We start from the raw sequence: 21,687 nt of genomic DNA on the forward strand, positions 1-21,687 counted from the left end.
CGTCCATCTCAGTTCCAGCGAGGGGTGTGAGTGTGTGTGTGTGTGTGTGTGTGTGTGCGCGCGCGCGCGCGCAGTGGGGGGGGGCAGGGGGAGGGCTGTGGAGGGAGGCGCCGTCGGAGGGAGAGTAGACGTCAGGAGGAGGGACTGAGGAGGGAGACAGAGGGAAGGAAGAGAAGGGGGGAGAAAGGGAGAGCAGAGATCGAAAGAGACCCAGAGAGATAAAGCTTGAGGCGAGAAATAGTAAAAGGCGGGGGGCGGGGAGGGGGGGAGGAAGGAGGAGTGGAGAAGAGGGAAAGGGAGAGAGTGAGAGAGAGCGAGCGAGCGAGCGACGGGACCAGGAGGAAAGAGAAATAAAGAGGAGCGGAGGGAAGGGAAGTGAGTTTGCGCGCGTGAGTGAGTGTGCGTGTGCGTGTGAGTGTGCAGGGGCGGGCGCGGGCGGGCGGGGGGCGGGCTCCCGGGCTCCCCTCCTCCCCAGCCCGCTCGTCTCGCTCGCTCGCCAACTCCGGGCCCCAGCCGCGGGCGGGCGGACGGCGGGCGGACAGCATGCTGAGCCTCCTCGTTTGGATCCTCACTCTCTCCGATACTTTCTCCCAAGGTAAGGGCCCCCCCGCCCACCCCAACCCCCGGCAGCCCGGGGAACACTGGGGGGCTCGGCGACCCGCGGCCGGTCCCCCGGGGTCCGGACGCCACGAGGCGGGGGCTGGGTCCCGGCGCGGAGCCCTGGGGGAGGGGGCGCGGAGTAACGGGGGCTGGCGAGGAGGAGTTTGCCGTTGATTTGCCCAAGTTGTTTCCTCCGGCTGCGCGGGGGACCGGTGAATCGGGGCCGCGAGGGCCGGGGGTCGGAGTGAAAAAGGGATCCGAACGCTCAAAGTCTTTTCCGGAGCCTCTGGCAGCCCTACCTACCTCCACCCTCCGAGGCCGGGAGTCAGGACGCCCGGGTCCTGGCCGGGGGAAGGCTGGGAAGAGAGTGGGATTTCAGATTCGGGGGTGGGAGGTGCGCGGAAAGCTGGGGGCCCAGGCTCCGGAAGATGCAGCTAAGGGAATCCCCGTCCTCCTTCCAGCCCAGCCCCTGGGAGGGCTGAGTCTGAGCGGCGGCTCCAGACTGCCTGGGGCTGCCCCCTTCAAAGGAAGGGAGCGGTGCCTCGGGGCCTCTGGTGGGGATTCGAACCCCTGCCCGCGGAGGCTCCGGGTCGGGAGTGGAGTTCCAAAGGCAGCTTCGGGCCCGCTAGATATGGAAGGGGCCACTTGCGGGCGGGGCTCACACCCACGGGGGCGGTCAGGAAAGTGTTGATGTCCGGGCTTATTTGGGACTGGCAGGGGAGAGGCTGGGAGATGAGGGAGAGGCTGAGAGAGAGATGAGGATGTTAGTGTATCCTGAGGTTGGGCTGGGGGGCGGCGGGGGAACTGAAGAAACCAAGGGCCCAGACTTCAGCCCCGACTGGGGTCTGTGGGAGTGGATTCTTGTCTCCTGGGTCGGACTCTAAGAAAGATTTAATCCTGCTGAGCAAGCTCCCCCCACACCCCCCCAAATGGAGCTGACACACAGATGTTGACATACAAACACCAAAACCCAGCCATAGACACTGAGACAGACTATTCACCTACTGAGACAGACATACCCGCGAGCATCCCCCACACGGAGACAGACACATATACACAAAGACACTGACACATCTGAGGAAGACAGATTCCTCCCCCGTATCGGCACATGCGTGCACGTTCATGCACCCAAACATAACAAAACTCACAGACACAGTACATGTATGAGGCGGGCATTTACAAGGACACAACACACGCACACACACACACACTGAAACCCTTCCAGGGATACCAACCCTCCAGCAAACAAAGAAACTTGAACAGATATTCATATAGGCAGACACTTATGGAGATGTACAGACAACAAAATGGAGGAGGTGGTCTCCTTTTTTTTGGGGGGGCGGTTAGGGAATCTGGGAAGGGGGAAGTTAGCTTGGACAGAGCACCCTCAGGCATTGCCCTGCTCTCAGTTCCCTTCCGGGGCCGGTGCGTGTGTGTTTAGGGGTGGGGTGTTATGCTGGACCCCTCCCCTCCAATCCTGGCCAGGCGCCTCCCTGGCTCGGAAGCCAAAGCCTGGCTGAGTTGCTGGGGGCGGGTCTGTCGATCCATCATTCCCCATAGGGCATCCATGCCCCCCTGCCCCCCCACCCACACTTAGGATTTGGGAAGGGCGCACATCCGTGGTGTGAGAAGTGGTGCTGGAGGAAAGGAGGCCTGGCCCTGGGGTTGGCAGGCCAAGCCAGCCACTTGGCAGAAAGTTGGGAAGATGACTTAAGTTCTGACTTTGTTCAGCCGGGCTGCTAGAGAAGGGGGAGATGAGGGAGGGCCCACGCTGGTGGGGGAGGGGTCAGCTGGGTCTGTACTGATATGTGTTGGGCGCAAGCTTCTGTCTGCCCCTTTCCCCGCAGCCCTCATGTGTCAGCAACGTGGATACAAACGAGCTTCAAGGAACAAAAGCTGCAGTTAGCAAACAGGAGAGGCATGTGGATTGAATTGGGACAGAAACGGTCCGAGAGAAGTGTGTTGTGTGCCTTTCTCCCTTTGGAAAGGGGGGGAGGGGTTGGGGGTTAGCTGAGCTCCCATCGCCCATCCTCCAGCGTGGGTGAAAGCAAGACCTGATGAAAGTGTGCAAAAGTATTTGGGATGGGGGGAGGGGTTACCAAAGGGAAATAAAAGGGAGAGGATAGAACGGAGGGGAGAGGAAGTCACTTCTGAGTGTTCCTGGGAAGCTGAGCAAGGACTGGGGAGGAGGCAGGGCGGGAAGGAGTGGGGATCTGGGGCTCTTCAGGGTGGGGGGAGGTGGTAGGACCTCTCTCTTCAGCCTCCATCCTTAGAAAGAAAGAGTTGTAGGCAGGGACTGGGCCAGTGGTAGGGGAAACCAAGGCGGGGGTTGTCAGGGGCTTGAGGGGGGGTGGGGAGAAGGTAGGAGGAGAAGGCAGTTGAATTGAGGGGAGTGGAGAGGAGAGGGGAAGGGGACGTTCAGCCTAGGCAGAGAATAAAAATCACGTTTTAAAGAATTTCAATGGGCTTCATCAATCTTCATTTTTCACTAAATAATTTTCTGTATCTTATCTAAATGAAAACCATTATCCTTCCCCCTGTTTCCATCATGCGCTGGCTCCTCAGACTGATTGCACCGACAATTGAAATATTTATTCATTTTCTGGGAGATTTTCTCGCTCCCCAGTCTCAGGGAGGAGAAATTGAAAAAGAAAGATTATAGCTCATCAGAGCAATGTGGGATGACAGGCTGGCCCAGGGTGGGAGCTGCCCAGGGGAGGGTGGAGGTGAAGGTAGGGGGAAAATATGTCCCCCCAGCCCCCAGAGTCCCCTGGGCATCCCTGCCACTGCTTGGCAGGGCGGTGAGGAGTGAAGGGAAGAGGTCCTCCTAAATTCCCAGTATTCAGCTGCCGAGTACAGCTACATCCTGCCAGAGAACAAGAGTCTGGAAAAAAAGAGTAGCTGGGAATGGACTCTCTCCTCCCTGTGCACCCCCACCCCATGTCCCACCCTTCTAGCCCAAAGCAGGATCTTGAGGTTGGGGAAGAGGCAGGGGGCGACATGGCAGAAATCAGGATACCAGGTCTCTCTCCTTGACCTTTTTTGTTTTATATATACATTTATTTTATTTATTTATTTATTTTTGGCTGCGTTGGGTCTTCGTTGCTGCGCGCGGGCTTTCTCTAGTTGCGGCGAGCGGGGGCTGCTCTTTGTTGCAGTGCGCGGGCTTCTCATTGCAGTGGCTTCTCTTGTTGCGGAGCACGGGCTCTAGGTGCGTGGGCTTCAGCAGTTGTGGCTCGCGGGCTCCAGAGCGCAGGCTCAGTAGTTGTTGCGCATGGGCTTAGTTGCTCCGCGGCATCTTCCCGTACCAGGGCTCGAACCCATGTCCCTTGCGTTGGCAGGCGGATTCTTAACCATTGCGCCACCAGGGAAGCCCTTCTTGACCTTCTTGATTGGACTTCGGCTCAGGCCCAAAGGGAGGGTGTGAACCCAGTATTTAGTGCCTGGAATTACCTCTGGCTAAGCTCTGGACCCCAGAAGACCCTGGATCAGGAGGCGGAGGCATCTAGGCCCTCCCACCTTCTGCTGGCTGCATGGTTGGTTGTCTTGCTCTGCCTTTGGTTCTCTGATGGGGTGAGGATGAGGAAGCCCAGCCTTGTCCCCTGCTCTCACCCCCTTGACTTGAGAACCGAGTGCTCTGATGGAAGCTCTTGTAGACCCTCTTTACATCCTCGGGGACCAAATCTTAATTTCTCTTTTATCCTTTCAGTTTCTGACACAGTGCTACACACTCGCTTGGTAAGTGCCCTTAAATATCTGATCAATTGATTGATTGGATGAGAGTGCTACGATGTTGGAAGAAGGCAGTATTAAAGGGTGCTTAAATCACAGACTCCTGTCCAGCTCCCTGGCTAAACCCCCTCCCTCTTGGCCACTGGGTAGTCGTGTTGGCTTGAACAAGGTATGTGCCTTCTCTGTGCCTCAGTTTGCTCATCTGTAAAGTAAGGTTAGGAATAACATTTCATAGGGTGTCGATGGCAGTTAAATATGTTAATCTGTGTAAGGTGCATGGAACAGTGTCTGGCACAGAGAGGTGTGCTCAGTAAGTGCTTCTGTTATGACTTTGTGGCTGGACATCTGAAGCCGAGTTGTTTGCTCTCTTTCCAGCTCTCCTTATGATTCTCTTTTTGTTTTCTTGCTCCAGTTGCCCAGATTTTTTGTCCTGGGCTTCAGTACCTCTGCTTTGTATCTCTCATGGAGAGAACTGGGTTGTAGAGGATCCAGAAGGGGAAGCTGACCAGCCTTCCCCTGGTTGGAGACCTCAGGAAAGCTCTGGAGAAGGAGAGGACCAAGTAGAAGAGGTCGGCATTCTAGTGAGAAGGAGCTAGAGCTCTTGTGAGAGATGAGGAGCACTAGCCCCGAGGTGGCAGCATTTCAGAGTCTGGAAATAATACGGATCATTTATTGAGCGATTGTGCTAACTATATTATATGCATTATCTAATTTAATCTGTACAACAGCCCCCTGAGATTGGCTCTGTAATTATCCCCATTTCATGGATGAGAAATCGAGGTTTAGACAGGTTAGGTATCTCGATGGTAGCTGGGGGAACCAACCCACCTCAAATCCTGCACCCCTCCCCTTTGCCTGGGATCCCACATGCCAGCAGGGACAGATGCTGGGCTAGGACAGGGTCTTTCCTGATTCAGAGCCAAAGGAGAACTAAGAGGAAAAGGGAATGAGTGCTCATAAATGGAAACTCACTCAAATTTTTAAAATCATCCTTTATTCTGAGATTCTGTCCTTCTACATTTTTGGGTGTTGAATGGTTTTTCTTTGATGATATGACAGTGCCCATAAATGACTTTTTACAAAAGCCCTTTACTTGGCAAATCTAAAGGTTTGCAACCTGTGTTTGTTTCTAAGATTAGACACAGCGTTACAGGTCCATGAGCTACAAACTTGGGCACTACCCCTGTACCATGCAAGGCTGACTCCTGGAGAATCGTGGCAAGGCAAGAGGTGGAGTGCTGAGTGGGGGCCTGGGGAGAAAACCAGGACAGTCAGCTTCCAATTCAGCGCAGTCCCTGGCAGACACAGAGGCTGGGATCTGGTGTTCCCATCTGCTTTGGGAAGCCCTGCCTGCCCTAGAGTGGGGCAGAGTGACTGTAGGAGGTGGACTCCCTACCAAAGCATCAAAATTACTTCTTCTTGAATCCCTACTGTGTGCTCTTCACATTCATCATTCTTTATTCCTTTTAACAAAGACCTTGTGAAGATAGCATTACGCCTATTTTATAGAAGAGGAGACAAAAGCTGAGTTTAATTAACTTGTTTAAGGCCATCCCTGGGGTATTAGATCCCAGATTTAAACTCTTTGTCTTACTACAAAGCCAGGCTGCCTCCATGTCAGAGCCACCTGTGCCAGTGGCGCCTTTCAGTTGAGGCAGCTGTGGAGGGGAGAAGAGGCCTTCTTCCTTCTCCTCTTCCCCACGGTGATGGACAGGCTCCTCCTGCCGCCTTGCTCAGCCTTCTCCCCCAGGGCTCAGCCCATCACACCTAGTGCATATCCAACTTGCTGCCTTGCTCTGATGGTCATCTGTTTTATTCAGTGGGGATGGGAACTCCTTGTCTGTCAGGAGGAGGTTAGTAAAGCCCCCTTTCTTCCCACCTGAGGAGTCTTTTTAACTTTGTACTTCTGTAGTACTTTCCAATTTTAGCAACTTTTTCACATGTACAATCTCATTTAATAGAGATATTGTGATCGTCCTGTGATACAGACAGTGGAGTTATTACTTCTCCATTTAACAGATGAGAAAACAGAGTCCTAGAGAGTTGAAATGACTTGCTAAGGGGGAGGTTGGGCTGGAGGGAAGGGATGGGGGCAAATTCCTCCGTCACCCCAATTTTGGGGGACTGTTTCCAGCTAAGGGTAGGGAAATTTCCTCTCCATGCGTCCAGGGCTGAGAAAGCTGTGCTCCTTCCCAACCTACCACCTCCTGCCTGGTTTCTTTTCAAGGCCTCCAGACCACTTTACTTGGCCATGTCCTGGAGGATGCTTTGACCTGGAAAGGGCTGGTGTAGGGGGTGGAGGAGGCAGTGGTCAGCAGTGGAGGAGAAAGAGGCTGCCACGTCCTTGGTCCTCGATGCTGAAATGCAGCATCAAGGAGAGGCTGTCTCAGGAGTCAGGAAACAGAATGAGTTCATTCCAAGTGAGAGAGAAGGCCGTTCACTTTTGTGGAGGACGTGCTTTGTGTTTTATGTGCATTAGTAACTCATTTAATACCAACAATAATCTATTAAATGCAGGAGTCATTATCCCCATTTTGTGGGTGGACAAAGAGAGACTCAAAGATGTTAAGCAGCTCGGCCAACGTGATACACCTAAGAAGTGACAGAGCCAGGACTAGATCCCAAGCAGGGAAGTCGGAGTGAGGGGGCCGGAATGATTCCCAGAAGGAAGCCCCTGAAGATGGGCATATCCACCTCTTCCACATTGCTGCTGCATGCAAGTCTCACTGCACAGTGTGTGTGCCCACATGCACACGCATAGGTTCCCACGTGGCCTCCTGTGCACTCGCACACACAGCCATTTCTCATCCCCATATACCTATGGACAGATATCTCTGGCTTTCCTCTGGTCCTTCCATTCACCAGAGCAACACTGCCATGTTTCTGTGTACCATTCCCCTTCCAGCTATGGCAGCCATCCTTTGAAGAGTCTTTAAAGGCACTACTTTTTGTCTTGTCTCACGTGCTCTGAAGATATACACACTACAAGGTTAAGAAAGTTAGAACGCTTGGGTTCCTCATTCTGTGACTCTGGTCTCTCTCCATCCTGCAACCCCAGCTCTTACACTTTCCCACTACTGATTCACAGACGATGCAACCTGATAGAGTTCTTTGAGCTCCCAGGATGAAAGCTGTTCTAGCTCCCAGACATTGCCAAAGATCACATTTTTCTTTTGCCATCCTACTCTCCCACACCCCCCATCAGCTCTCTCCAAACTCCCAGTTTCTCCCCCTCCACATTTAATTTCTCCAGCAACTTTTATTAACCTCTGTAGCCTCTGGGAGCTGAAGCCTCATTCCTCTCTGCCCTCCTTGAGTCCATTTAACAAAATTGGGATCATATTGAAATAAATGGGCCTTGTAACCAGCCAGCCTCCTCAGGATTAAGGGTATTAAATCCAGGGTGGAACTCTCTAGTACTCCCTAGCAAATTCCATTAGTTTCCCAGGAGATGCTGCTGCTGCTTCATTCCTCTGGAGGTCTGGCTCTGGGAAGGTGATGGGAGAATCTTCCAGAAGGCCACGGGGACTGGGTTTTGAGGTAGGGAAGGGACAGCAGGGACCTGAGTGCTCTGTGCCTGGAGGGTAGTCCCTGGAGGCTGCCCCACTCCAGGCAAGATTAAGAATCATACATTCCTCTTCCAGACTGGCCCTTTGATGCTTTTCTTCTCTGCCCCTTATTTCCTTCTGAAGCAAAATGAGGAGTCCATCCTCACTGGAAGATGTGTGGGAAGAGAGTAAGGACTCAGTCCCTTCATCCCACAGAAATGTGTTGTGTACTTAAACTATGTGCCAGGCACCAGTGCTGCAAAAAGAATAAAATACTGTCCTTGCCTTTAAGGGTCTCACTTTGTGATTTAGGTGCAAAAATTACTTAGCTTCGGTAGGTCTCAGTTTACTCTTCCATAAAATGAGGATATTCATTTTTTTTCAAATCAGCAAATGTATATTTCTATATATAAAACATACTGGTAGGCATTATGAGGAATAAAAAAAAACCCCACAAAATTGTATGGTCCCTTCCCTCCAAAAAGCTAAGATGCGCATACATATGCACAGATTCCAGGTAATGCTAGGCTGGGTGTAGTTGGTGTCAGGATAGCAGTGTGCACAGTCAGAGCTGGGGAGTTTGCTGTGTGCTGAAGAGGCCAGGAAAGGCTCCATGGAGGAAGTGGGTCTAAGGATGGACAGGATGTGGCTGTGGCAGGAAGAGGGAGAGCATTACCAGACCGACTGAACTTCCCGAGTCAAGGTGTGGCTACCGGAATGTGCGGGGTCCATTGAGGCTGGTGGCAGCTGAGGATTTGGGTCGGGGCAAAATAATGGAGGTGATCCAGAACAGTAGACTGGGGCCTGACCCAAGAAGGCCTTGAAAAGCCAGGCCAGAGACTGTCCTGTAAGAAGTGGGGAGCCAGGGATTTCTGTTTTTGAAGCACAGGAAGTGTTAAAAACCCGTGTGATCCCTACCTCATTCCTCACCAAACCCTCCTCTCCTCTTAAACTCCCCTTCCGCTGCTATAGAGATCTGCAGCCCATTCAATTGGAAGAAAAAAAAAAAAATGTGAAATGGGCAGATGATCAGAGTTTGACCAGGCAGAAGTGAGCAGAAAACCTTAGAGAAAATCAGTTCTGCCTTGGGAAGTCTCAGATCTGTGACCTGAGTTGGGGAGGCTTTGGAATGATAAGATCTTTTTTTCTCTGTGAATCCTCAGGTGTATGATAAAGATGCCCAGAGACAGAGTTCAGTGGAGAGCCCTGCAGCTTGGTGGATACCTAGGCTCTTTGTCACATGTTCCCTGGGAACTTAGGCTGGGTCTGCACTGCCCAGAGTCTAGGGGAACCACCTGGTTCCATCAGAGGGCCAATCCGGATTTAGTCCCTGCAGGGTCAGTCCTGGGCCGTTTCCTCTGGTCAGTGGCCAGAGATGTGTGTGCACTTGGGGGTTGAGCCTAGAGAGTCTTAAAACCTCTGCAAGGAAGCCAGCTCTGGTTTTTCAAATGGAAACCTTTGAAGAAGATTCCTGCTAGGGTGGTGAGTGCCTGTGTCCAACTAAGCCAGTGTGCTTTTAATGGCTGGGCTGGGCCGGGCACTCAACTAGGCACCGGAGGTACAAAGGTAAGTGAGATTTGGTCCCTGTCCTTGAGGCACTCTGGGGCGGGTGTGGGAGAAGGATGTATAAACACATATTGACAATTCTATAAGATAAACGTTGGGAGAGAGGTATGTGAAAAATGCTGAAGTCTAGCTGTCGGAGAGGGGGGAGTGGAGGAGGCAGCCTGGCAGGGGGAGGGCACAGCCACAGATGTGAGGCTCTGGGGCTGCGCTGGAGCCTCTGGAATGCAGCGCCACTCAAGATATCCCGGCTCTGGACAATCCCTGATTGTGCCCCCTGCTCCGGATGGAAGGAGCTGAGGAATCCGAAGGAGTGAGCAAGGTCCCTCCCAAGGATTATGATTTCCAGGAACAAAGGCAGTTTATGTAAAGCGCCCTTTCCCCAGATCTCCAACCTCTTGTGTCCAGTTCCCTCTTCCCCACCCCAGCTCCCACCCAATTGAGCTGATTTCTAAATTAACTTTGTCCTTGTAATCAGCTTAGCTGAGTTTTTTTTCTTCTCTTTTCTTTTCGTTTTTTTTTTTTTCCCCTCCTTCCTGAATTCTCCCAGGAACAGCCTGGGGCCTTGCTCGCTCCATTACCCAGCATTGTCAAGCCATGAGGTGCTTTTAACTGCTCTTACCATTCGACTCTCTTAACTGGGAGGTTATGAAAAGGAAGGAAGCTGAGATGGGCAGATGGGGGCAGAGAGAGAGAGAGAGAGAGAGAGAGAGACAAGGGAGAAGGGGAGAAGGCAGGCTGGCAGGGTGAAGCCCCAGAGAGAAGTTGGGGTTTGCTTCATCTTGATTCCCTAGTCATCCAGTGGACTACTGGGTTTTAATCCCAAACCCTGAGCAACTGACATGCTGCTCTATGCCTCAGTCCCTACCTCCCTGGAAAGCTACTAGCTTGACCTCACTGTGAGATGGGATGGGGGGACTCCCAGAGGCCCCTGCAGCCCGCTGCCTCTTTGCCCACCTCTCCCACACACATAACTCCTGCTACCAGTGCTATCAACTCTCCAGCCTCCACCCCCAAGTCAGCTACTGCCTGGATGATGTTTGATCCTAGACTAATGTGCCTATCACCCTGCACACATCTGGGAGTTCTTTCCTTACCAGGCCGTGGGTGAAGTGAGAATACAAATTCATTTTAATGTCCGTTTGAGCCAAATATAATTAGAAAGGAAAATCCGACTTGGCAAAAAAAAAAAAAATCTAATGCATTGCAAAGCTAAGTTAAAATGACTTCTGGATTATCTGCACTGCTGCTGCTCTCCATTTGTGCAGAAAATTGAGAGGGGAGCCTGTAAAGCCTGTATGTAAGGGGTTTGGTTTGTGCACGTTGCCTTTGGTTTCATACCAGGGTCATGTCACAAGACTAGTCTCTTTCAACACACCTTTGGAGTTGGATAACCCCTCAAGTGCCCTGGGACCTCCTTACCAGAGGGCCTATGGAAAAGCCAGACTTGCCCAGAGGGGCTGCCGCCCGTGTGATCAAGACCAAGTCATTTCACTAGAGCCTCAGTTTTCTCATCTATAAAATGGAGACAGTAATACCTACCTCAGAGGGTTGCTATGAGGACTGAATGAAGGAATCTATGTTAAGAAATGGGATTTGGAACACAGCTGGTATTCAGTAAATCATATTGCACAGTGCCGGCTTTTTATAGCTCATAGTCCAAGGCAGATCTGAGGAAAGCAGACAGTAAGATGAGTGAAGAACAAATAATGGTGAAAAGACAGGTAGGTCTCTGTGAACTGTGCCAGTGTTGCTGGTAATCCCTGAATTTATGGTTTCTGGAATGCAGTGCAGTGGGACTTTTGAGATGGCAGCAAAGCCTAATGGAAAGCACCCTGCTTTAGAGTTAGGTCTGAGTCCTGGCTCTGAAGATTCAGTGGTCTCTTCATCTTCGTGAGCCTTAGTCTCCTCAGTGTTAAATGGAGTGATAGCAACCACAGCCACTTACCTCTTACTTGAAGCCCTGGGAAAGCATCTGGCAATGCACAGTAAGCATGACCAGAAGGTTTGTCGTGCCACAAGATTTCAACTCACTGTGTTAGAACAATGATTCTCAAACTTTAACGAGCTTGTGAAGCACCTGGGGATCTAGTTAAAAAGTGCAGATTCTGATGCAGAAGATCTGGGGTCAGGTGGAGTTTTTTTTTAATTTTTTTGAAATTTTATTTATTTATTTTTAAAAACTTATTTATTTATTTATCTTATTTTTGGCTGCGTTGGGTCTCTGTTGCTGCGCACTGGCTTTCTCTATATTCGGGGAGCGGGGGCTGCTCTTTGTTGCAGTGCGTGGGCTTCTCATTGCGGTGGCTTCTCTTGTTGCGGAGCACGGGCGCTAGGCACGCGCGGGCTTCAGTAGTTGTGGCACGCGGGCTCAGTAGTTGTGGCTCACGGGCTTAGTTTCTCTGCGGCATGTGGGATCTTCCTGGACCAGGGCTTGAACCCATGTCCCCTGCACTGGCAGGTGGATTCTTAACCACTGCACCACCAGGGAAGTCCTCAGGTGGAGTTTATGCATTGGCACCAAGCTCCCAGGGGACGCCGATGCTGCTGCTTCTTGGACCACACTCTGAAGTGTTAGCAGATGTGTTCTTCTAGGGAAATAGATCTTCAACATTCTAATGGGAAGCAAGAGAAAATAGAATTCGTTTACCTGAATTCGCTTTTCAGCCAGCTTAGTCGTGTAACAGAGCCCGGATGGACCGTTGATTCAGGAGTGTCGATATGTTTGTTTTAGGGAAGCAGGTTGTGGGACAGAAGAGGGGGCAGTGGGTGCCAGCGTGTCCATCTTCGGCTCCAAGCCTGACCTGACCAGTCTCCTTCTTGCCACCTCCCAAGCTCCCAGCCGCCCTTACTCCACCCCACCAAGTCTTCACTCAGGCCAACAGCTGCCAGCTGCAAAGTTGAAAAGCAACTAGCCAGTATGTTGGTGGAAACTCCTCCATGCCTGACCCAGTCTGTCATTTCCACTCAATTTTTTTTTTTTTTTTAATGAAAAGAGTCCCCACAATCCAGCTCTCTTTTGGTGGAGTTTTGGGGGAAAACATTTTTGGCAGAGCTGCTAGCCAGGGCCTAGATCTTGTTGGCTTTGGCTTGAAAATTTGGTCAGGAGCAAATTGAGGTTTGGGAAGGTAGGTGGGTCATAGGCCTAACCGAGGGCATGATCTGGGGGGAGCAATGGAGGACCATCCCTGGGCAGGTCATTTTCTCACACTCACATAGACCTACTGGTGGTTCAGGCAACATGATGAGCTAACTCATTCTCTCCCTACCTTCTCTGTCTGTGTGCAGAGCCTCAGGCTGTAGAGGAAGATCCACAGGCCTGGGAAGAGAGCTTCTGCCTTCAGAGTTCTGATTCAATGGGGGAAGCTTGGTTCTTAAATCTAGGGAATCCTGTCCACTAGGGGAAACAGGAACTCCCATTACGTCCCCTTATCCGCCCCCCCCACCCCGCCAGAAAACTGACTGCACATTCAGCCATCTCCAAGTGCAAATCGGGACATATGCAAACTGCACGCATCCATCCTGAGGGGTTTCAGAGTAAATAAAGAAGGAGGTGGGATCAATCAGATTGGGCTTCCTAGAACATAGAGCCTGGGGTCAGGAATGAAGATGGAGAGATGACTCTGGAAGAATTCTAACATCTTTGGACTCTCAGGATCTCTCTCTTTAGTCAGGTAAGACTAACTTGAATCAACCTGGACACGTCAGTGTTTGCCCTTTTTCTGAAGAGAAAGGAATTTCATTCGCTCTCTCTGCCTACTCACTTCCATATCTAATAAGCCCTGGCAAGCAGGAAGTTCTTCTTTGTGTCTAACCTGAACCCTTCTTGCTCCTGCATGGAAAAAAAAAAAAAAACTCTCTTGAGACTGTAACTGAATAAGTGTTCGGTATTCTTTTTGTCTGGAAAAATAACATTTTCCCCAATAGGTTCATTTTTCTCTCACTGCAAGGCAAAGCTCCCTGTGATAGAGAAGCAAGCCCAGAGAGGTCATAAGTGAGACTGTCTCTGAGGCCCCAGTTGAGGCAGAGCAGCTTGTCTCTTTAGGGGTCAGATCTGCTTTCCAACAAACTGCCAAGGCTATCTTCCCAGTGTCCCCAGTCAGGGCTAGAAGGATAGTGTTCCTAGGAACCTGGCTGAGTCACCATGCCCTTACTTGTTCAGTTTCCCCTTCTCAGCAGCTTGGAGCAGCTGGAGGCTGGAGAGCTCTGGTGTTCTTCACTGGACCGCTGTCTCTGGCTGATGGCCTGAGGGCCTCTCCTCCTCACTCCATGGGGGCCAGGCTGAGAGAGGCCCTGGCATCTGCTGCTACACCTGGTACCTGTAAGAAAGTGGGGCCTGCAGGGGAGATGGCAGAGGTAGGCCTATGCCACAGTCAGGCCCTGTTCTAGCTTCAGAGCAGGATATTTTCCTTTTGGAATCACACAGAGATGTCCTCAACCATGCCTGGGTGGACAGGGTGGATCCCAAGTGCCATCAGTGTGGGCAGAGAAAGGAGAGGATAGAGTGTGTCTGCCTTTGGAGATCTACTAATCTGTTGGAGTATGGACAAGGATCCTGGACTGTATTAGATCAGTGCAAACTTTTAGCTCTAAGCTTGAACTTGAGGGTGGAGACTTGATTTCTGCTATCGGATAGCTAATTACAATAGAGGAGGTAGGTTCCCCATCTTCCTCAGGATCTACACACACAGAAAGATCATCTAAATAAGGGGAGGATTTTGAACCCTGTTGTACATCAGCACAGGAGAAGATGGAAAAAGAGGTATTGCAGCTGCGGGATCAGTTATGGAAGGTTTCCAGGAAGAGGCAAGAGGGGAAAATGGAACCCAGTGGGAAGGACTGGTAGGGCAGGACCCAGTGTAAAAGAAGCTAGAAGAGGGCTTCCCTGGTGGCGCAGTGGTTGAGAGTCCGCCTGCCGATGCAGGGGACACGGGTTCGTGCCCCGGTCCGGGAAGATCCCACATGCCGCGGAGCGGCTGGGCCCGTGAGCCATGGCCGCTGGGCCTGTGCGTCCGGAGCCTGTGCTCCGCAACGGGAGAGGCCACAACAGTGAGAGGCCCACGTACCGCAAAAAAAAAAAAAAAAAAAAAAAAAGAAGTTAGAAGAGACGGGTCTTACTGGAGGGTTGGATGGGAGAATAGTGGGAGTGGGGGGAGGCCTACCCAGCTAGAGCAGTGTGGGCTGCAGGCTCCGGGAGCTGAGAGCTGTGGTGTCGCCTTGTCAAGTCGTGGCCCCTGCAACGTTCACACTGGCCGTGTGACACACTCCCACACTGCACAGGCCAGGAGAGGAATGGTGTTAAAGCAGCTCCTGCTGCCTGGAGGACAGGGCGGAATGTAAGTCCTCGAAGAGGAGGAGCTGACATGTCTCGGGGGGGAGACAGGAGCTTGGCCCTCTGGTCCCCCTAGAGGAGACAGTGAGGGTGTTCCAAGTTGGCTCCAGCGTGGAGCCTGCCTGTGGGGCAGCGTGTCTTTGCCGGGGGGAGGTTGCTGCCCTTTTTCAAGGGTAGCCATGGCCCGGGGTCCTGGCAGTGCTGCCCGGTGGCCTGGCACGGGACAATCTGTCCACCAGCACAGACACACGCTCCGCTGCGCCGGGCTTCTCTCTGCCCCCCAGCTGGATGATCCCCAGGCCTCTTCCTCCTGCTGTCCTTCCCTGTCTGTCGGTCTGTCACTCGGCAGGAGTGAAATGTGCCCTGCTCTTGGAGCATTTGGTGCTTGATAATTTGTGGATTATAGCTAACTCTCGATAAAGATTCCCCTAATTGCTTGGCTCACCTCAGGTTCTACCATCAAAGCAAAGCCGTGAGGCCCGCCTCTCGTCCTCCTTTTCTTTTTATTATCTCTTAATTAATCACTCTGGCTTTCACACTTAGCAGATAATTACAGTCTCCTGGGCACGAAGCTCATTTTCATAACCTCCTGCTCCAAGCCAGCAGCAGAGGGGGGGAGGGGAGGAGGAAGCGGGAGCGAAGGGGAGAGTGGGAAGAGAGATGCTGGAGGGAGGTGCGGGCAGCAGGTAGCGGGTACATGAGGACAAGGGAGGAGAAGAAAAGGACGTCAGGCAGCGGCAGCAGGGGGCGGGAACAAGGAGTGCTGAGTGGGGGCACAGGGACCAGAACCCCTGGTCAACCCAGCAGGCCCAAGGAGGCTCTGCCAGTGGGCAGGGAGTATGGCCCTGCTCCCTGGGGAAGGCCCCACCTGGTCCACCAAGTGCTGGCGCAGCCTGAGCTGCACTCGACGGCTCCCTTGGCCTCCCCGGGGGTGGGGTGGGGTACATCAGGAGATGTGCGTAGGTTGGTGGCCAGAAAGCTTAATGAGGAGCAAGGGATGGTCCCAAGTGAAGTTCATTCGACCATGTGCTGGGAAGTGAGGCAAGCTGGGGTGAGAATGGTGACAGGGAAAGGAAGGACAGGACCTCCATCCAGTTAGGACACAGGTCTTGGTCTGGGAACTTTTCTTTTTTGAGGAGAGCAGAGCACACACACCCTGGGGCTGAATGCCACGGCCATGACTAGGGAACGGCCACTCAGTAATGTGATTGGATGAAGAGGGGAAAGCCTAGCACTTCCTCACACCTGCGCCTTGTAGGTGCTGTGCCAGGGGTCTGACGCTATGCTCATCGTTCCCATTTCAGAGATGAGGAAAACTGTGGCTCAGGAAGAAGAGGTGAGGCAGAGAGAAAGCACTGTTCCCACTGGGCCGTCAGCCCTGGCATCACCACAGACCTCGGGGCTTTCCTTGGGCTTCCAACTCCAAAATAAACAGAGAGGAAGATGTCCAGATGATGGATTTGAGAGGCTCGAGAGACAGGAGAGTTTACCCAGAGGGTTAGACACAGAGCTGGACTGGAACCCAAAGCTCTAGAATGTACTCACGTCCCCAACGCTGTTCTTCATCGTGTCTCTGTGGCCTGGGCTGCTGGTCCACAGGAAGTGGTGGAGAATGAGGGAACATCCATTTTTTTCCCTCTCTATATTGAATTTTCTTTCATGACCCTAGAACAATGTGCTTGATCTTGAGAAAGAAAGAAATTGGATCCTACTAACTTTTGCTGTTAACTAGCTGTGAGACCTTGGAATCGTCATATAAACTGAGTCTGCTTCTTCATTGGTAAATGGGAATCTTGAAAAGACCGCAGATGGTATATGTAAACCTGGCGTATGACAGGTGCTCAACAAATGGTAGCTGTTACTACTACCACTACTCCTATTGTCATTACCACTACGCATGAAAGCACCTAGCCCATGCCCTTAGAAACCACATAAAACAAGTTAATTTTTTTAAAAGCTGGCGATGGAAAGAGGGTCCTTTTTTTCTACTTCCTCAGTAAGGGAGGGCACAAAATTTCTACCCTGTGTTCCTTCTGGGATGTGCTAGTGAGCCTTGACAACCCAGGTCACTCTGTCCCAGTGCAATTTTTCTTTCCACAAATAAGTTGTCTGTTCTGGCTGGGGCTGCTTCCAGCTCAGAGCTTATTGGCTTCCAGCTCCAGGCAGGGTTGATCGTCCCTTTGCTGACCTCCAGGCCTCAGACTGCACACTGCTCCTGCCGCCTGCAGCAGAGCCCCTGTGCCAAAGGGTTAAATGTGTCCAGTCTCACGTGGCTTGAAACTTGCAGCTTCTGGTTTCCCAGGCACTACAATAGGAAAGTCTATATTCAGGAGGCAATATGAAAGGAGCACTGGATTTCGAGTCTAGCTGTGGATTTTAGCCCTGTTTGTGCCTGTCAGGGAGTGGCCTTATGCACTGACCTGGGCCTGTTTTCTTATCATAAAATGAGAAGGTTAATCTCCAAGATTCTTTTTGGCTGTGCCATTTTCCAACTCTGCCATCCGGTGGGAGTTCAAAAAAAAGGACTTGTTCTTCCTGAATGAGGCCCTGGATCTCTCTGATTTGGTTTTTCAGCCAAGGCCGGAGGTACTGATTTCAGAGGGCCAGAGCTGGGGTGCTCCAGGAGAAGCATTATTTGCTCAGGAACCAGGGTGGAAGCAAACGTTTTATACATTTTTCAGATTTTTCAGTGCCCTCTTCTACACACACACACACACACACACACACACACACACCCGCTGTCCTGGGGATGGGGATGATCCAACACGCCCTGGGAAGGTGGGAGACCCTGGATCAAGGATGTGGGTTCTTGTGTCTCCTCCATGTTGATAAGAGTTTGTTCCTTAAGAAACGTGCTCTGGCTTCACCCTGAACTTTAGCTTTGGTCTGTGAAAAGGTTTCGCAGAGTCTTGTGGGAACATAAACATTTGGTAGATTTCTTTCCCTGAAAGCTATTTCTTCTCCTTTCTTTTTCTGGGAACTTTAGCCAGCAAGACCAAGGCCCCTCCACCCTCCCATCCTCCCTCCCCTTTGCCTGAGACACCCAACCCCCTCTCTCCTCCTCCCCGCGATGAAAACAAAGTGAATTGGTGGGTACTGGGAATCATCGAGAGCAAACCGGGCCAGAAGAAAGGAGTGAGGCAAACAGATAGCTCTCCCAAGAGGAGAAATTATAAGAAGGGAGGGGAGAGAGAGAGGGAAAATAAGCAAATGGCATCAGTGGTGAAAAGTGAATTCCAGGCATTTAAAATTCTTTTGGTTTTAATCATCTCAGAGGCCGACCAGAGCTGAGCCGTGGGGGAAGGGAAAAAATGAAAACCAGGGCCCTCTCCTAGGAGCCAGAGCCCAGGAATTTCGGTCTGCGCCCTCCACCTCCTGCCTCTGATGCTCAGAAGGGTTACCTCCTCCAAGGGCCTTTCCTGACTAACCCTCCCTTTATCTCATTTCACAGGCTCAGTTTATACTCAGTTTTAAAGCACTGACCTTTCAGTTTTCTACCAGATTGCAAGTTCCCCAAGGCCCTGGATTATGTTTTGTTAAAAACAAAACAAAAATAACAAACAACAAACCTCAGCCTCTTTCATAAGTCATGCCTGGGCCTCCTCGGTGAGGGTCAGGGCCCCCAGAGAAACTTCTGGGCCTGTTTTCCCCATTTGTAAAATGGATTTGAAGAGATGAGCTGAGCCTGGAAGAAACTCCAGAAGGAACTGGGAAGCTGGGAGGGAGCCTGGCAGGTCCCGGGTACCTTCTCTGTGCAGTGTTCTGTGTTGGCTGCTTTAGGATTCTCTCAAGGGCTGTCCTGTCTTCTTGCCTCCTCCCTCAGGGTCGGGGCTCGTTGTCCGGAAAAGCTGCAGGCGAAGCCCCTGGACACTGGTGGGTGGGGGGATTCCAGGCTCTTTCCCTGGCCAGGGGGGCAAGAGTGGGTTTTAGGTGAGGGAGTGAATCAGGAAATCTTGTCAGCCTGGCCAGGTGATGGGTGGTGAGGCACAGAGGGAAGCAGAGCGTGAGGTTAGCCTGGAAAGAAGCAGGAGGAGGGCAGGGAAGACCCTGTCACCTGCCATGCTCAGAAGCCTCCTCCTTTCCTAGTCTGGCCCCTCTCTGTGTGCTCAGCATCTTTCTTCTTTCTTTTTTTTTTTTTTAAAGGATTTATTTATTTATTTATTTATGGCTGTGTTGGGTCTTCGTTTCATGCGAGGGCTTTCTCTAGTTGCGGCGAGCGGGGGCCACTCTTCATCGCGGTGCACGGGCCTCTCACTGTCGCGGCGTCTCTTGTTGCGGGGCACAGACTCCAGACGCGCAGGCTCAGTAGTTGTGGCTCACGGGCCTAGTTGCTCCGCGGCATGTGGGATCTTCCCAGACCAGGCCTCGAACCCGTGTCCCCTGCATTGACAGGCAGACTCAACCACTGCACCACCAGGGAAGCCCCTCTTTCTTCTTTCTGAGCTTCCTCCCTCAGCCTCCCCCTCCCCGACTCTCTTTCTCCTTCACCACCTGGAGGCAGCTCTTTCCATTCTACTGACCACTAGCTGTTTCTCCCAGTTTCCCAAACCCTCTTTCCCTCAAACTTTGATGCTGGGATGTTCAGACTTTGTTTCTTATGATGCGCTTCCCACTTCCTTCCCCCAGTAAGATTACAAACATTGAGATCTCGAGGCTATATTAGATCCGATATTAGACTGGGAGTCCGGTGACCTGGATTTTCGCCTTGACTCTTCTTGGGCTGTTTCTTCTTGGGCAAGTCACGTGCTCTTTCGGGGCCTTGATTTATTCAGCCATAAAACAAGGAGCTCACTAGGTGATGCCTGGGGTCCCGGAAATACTCTTTGCCTTCTGGGTAAAAGAGCAGGATCTGGAGTTCAGACTGCTCGGGTTCATGACCCTGTTGTGCAAGTCCCTTCACCTTGGTATAGAAGAACAGTGGCATCTGCTTCGTAGGGTGGTGATAAAGATTGCATTAAATAATCTGTGTAGAATACTTGGCAAATGTATCTGAGATGCTTTAAGTATGCGGTATGTGTTGGCTCTTATTGCTAAACTGACCCCTAACATTTTCTGGTATGGAGAAATGAGAAGAGCCCTGGATTTGTGGTCAGAAGACCTGGGTTCAGGTTCCAGCTTCCTTCCTGACTTTCTGTGTGACCTTGTACAATTTCGTTTCAAGTTGTGAATATGTTAATGAAAAGTCTTTGGGGACAAGGGGATCTTCTCTCTTGGTCTTGCATCTACCCCACCGTTCATGCCTAGAACGGTGCCTGGCCTAGGCACTCAGGAAGTGTGTGTTACATGAATGATTGGGTATAAGGTACTAATCTATGAACAAGGAAATTGAGGCTCTGAGTGGGAAAATGAATTGCTCAAGATGGATACAGCTAACCTTTGTTGCATGCGGCGGTGGGGCGCGGGGGGGCTGCTGTGGACTGTAGGATGGTTAGCAGCATCCCTGCCCTCTACTCACTGGAAACCAGTAGCACACCTCACCCACTGGTGTGACAATAAAAAATGTCTCCGGACATTTCCAAGTGTCCCCTGGGATAAAATCACACTGATTGAGAACCACAGAACCAACGAGAGGAAAAGCTAGACCTAGAAATCGAGTCTTCTGACTCCCAATCCATAGCTTTCTCTAAAATGTCAGATTGTTGTTTATTTCTCCCTTTACCCAAGTATTTAACTTTGACCCGTATCATAAAATTAAGAGAGAGAGGTTTATGTCATGGAGGAGTGAGTAGAGTATTTCAATCTCTAGCCCATTTTAGAAATGACTAGGCTTCCACCTAAACCGTAACTTACTGACTGGGGGACCAGGGAAGGAGCAGACAGGTGGCAAAGACAGCCACCTGGACAATCCACTAGTGGGGAGTGAATGGAGGCCCTGACTTCCTTTAGAAACGAAGTTTGGGATGAGGATTGCTGGAGATCTACCCACTCTCTGCCTTAAGCAGATAAAAGCAGTCCCCTGTGGTGCCAGACAGCGGGACTAACTGTTTTGGGTCTCAGGCACCTGCTACACCTCCCTCCCCTCCCCTCACCTCCCATCCCCCCAGCTATAGCTGCTGAGGTGGTTCTGATGGCCTAGGGCACCTCAGAGTACAGAAAAATCACAGATTGAATCCAACCCCTGAAAAGGTACCAATGAAAACCAAGACTCAGGAGTGTAAGTGACTCACTGCCCCAGAGCAGACACTAGAAGTTCCACCTTCACCCTGCCCTGCCCCCCATCCAATACACACACACACACACCCCTCCCAGAAGTTTGGAAAACCACTGCTTCACCTCCACAGACCTCCCTGCCTCTCCTCCCCATTCCTGACTGCACAGATCAAAAAGTCCTTTCTTGGTTGGGGGTGGAGGGGAAATGGTGGGATAAGGAATCTATTTTCCATTAATTGCTAGAGGAATTGAGGCCCAGAGGGGAAGGTGGTGGTCCCCAGAGAATCTTGAGTAACACTGCTCCTGGGACTGCAGGCAGATCCCCCCACCTTCCCCAGACATGCCCTTATCATTCAACCTCTGCCCCCATCCCTCCTAAAGGGCCTACTCTTGCTGTCATGGCAACCAGGGGATTAGGGCCAGCTAGGAAGCCCAACAGTAGGGGAGAGGGCTTAGAGCGGAGGCAGGTGGAAGGAGGAAATGAGAGAATGAGGTGATGATAAGGAAACAGAGCTGGGTGGGGGGGAGAGCAGGGCAGAGAGGAAGGTGAAAGGAAGGGAGAGGATGAGAGAAACCTCATCCGTCCTAGGAGAGAAAAAGAGGGAGGAGCTGGGAGGGAAGAGAGAGAGAGAAACCTCAACTTTTATTTAAAATCAGAGAGCAGTTGTATGCCTGGAGTCGTTGCCATGGCAACGGCAAAGAAAAGGAGATAGAGAGCTTGTGAAGCCGTGAAAACCCAATAGGGGTAAATGTTTAAAGCCA

General features: G+C 51.6%; 1 protein-coding gene across 2 annotated transcripts in view; it reads left to right on the forward strand.

Moving 5' to 3' along the window:
• Positions 1-543: 543 nt before the first annotated feature.
• The window catches only part of KIRREL1 (kirre like nephrin family adhesion molecule 1), a gene marked incomplete at both ends in the record, with an annotated part of 96,320 nt that continues 75,176 nt past the window's right edge, over positions 544-21,687 (forward strand). For both annotated transcript variants that reach the window (XM_079698523.1, XM_079698524.1), the window contains one exon: positions 544-595. In XM_079698523.1, the coding sequence (XP_079554649.1) occupies positions 544-595 (52 nt within the window). The remainder of the gene's footprint in view (positions 596-21,687) is intronic.

The sequence above is a fragment of the Hyperoodon ampullatus genome (genome assembly GCF_949752795.1).
Source record: "Hyperoodon ampullatus genome assembly, chromosome: 2".
In the NCBI taxonomy this organism is placed as follows: Eukaryota; Metazoa; Chordata; class Mammalia; order Artiodactyla; family Ziphiidae; genus Hyperoodon; species Hyperoodon ampullatus.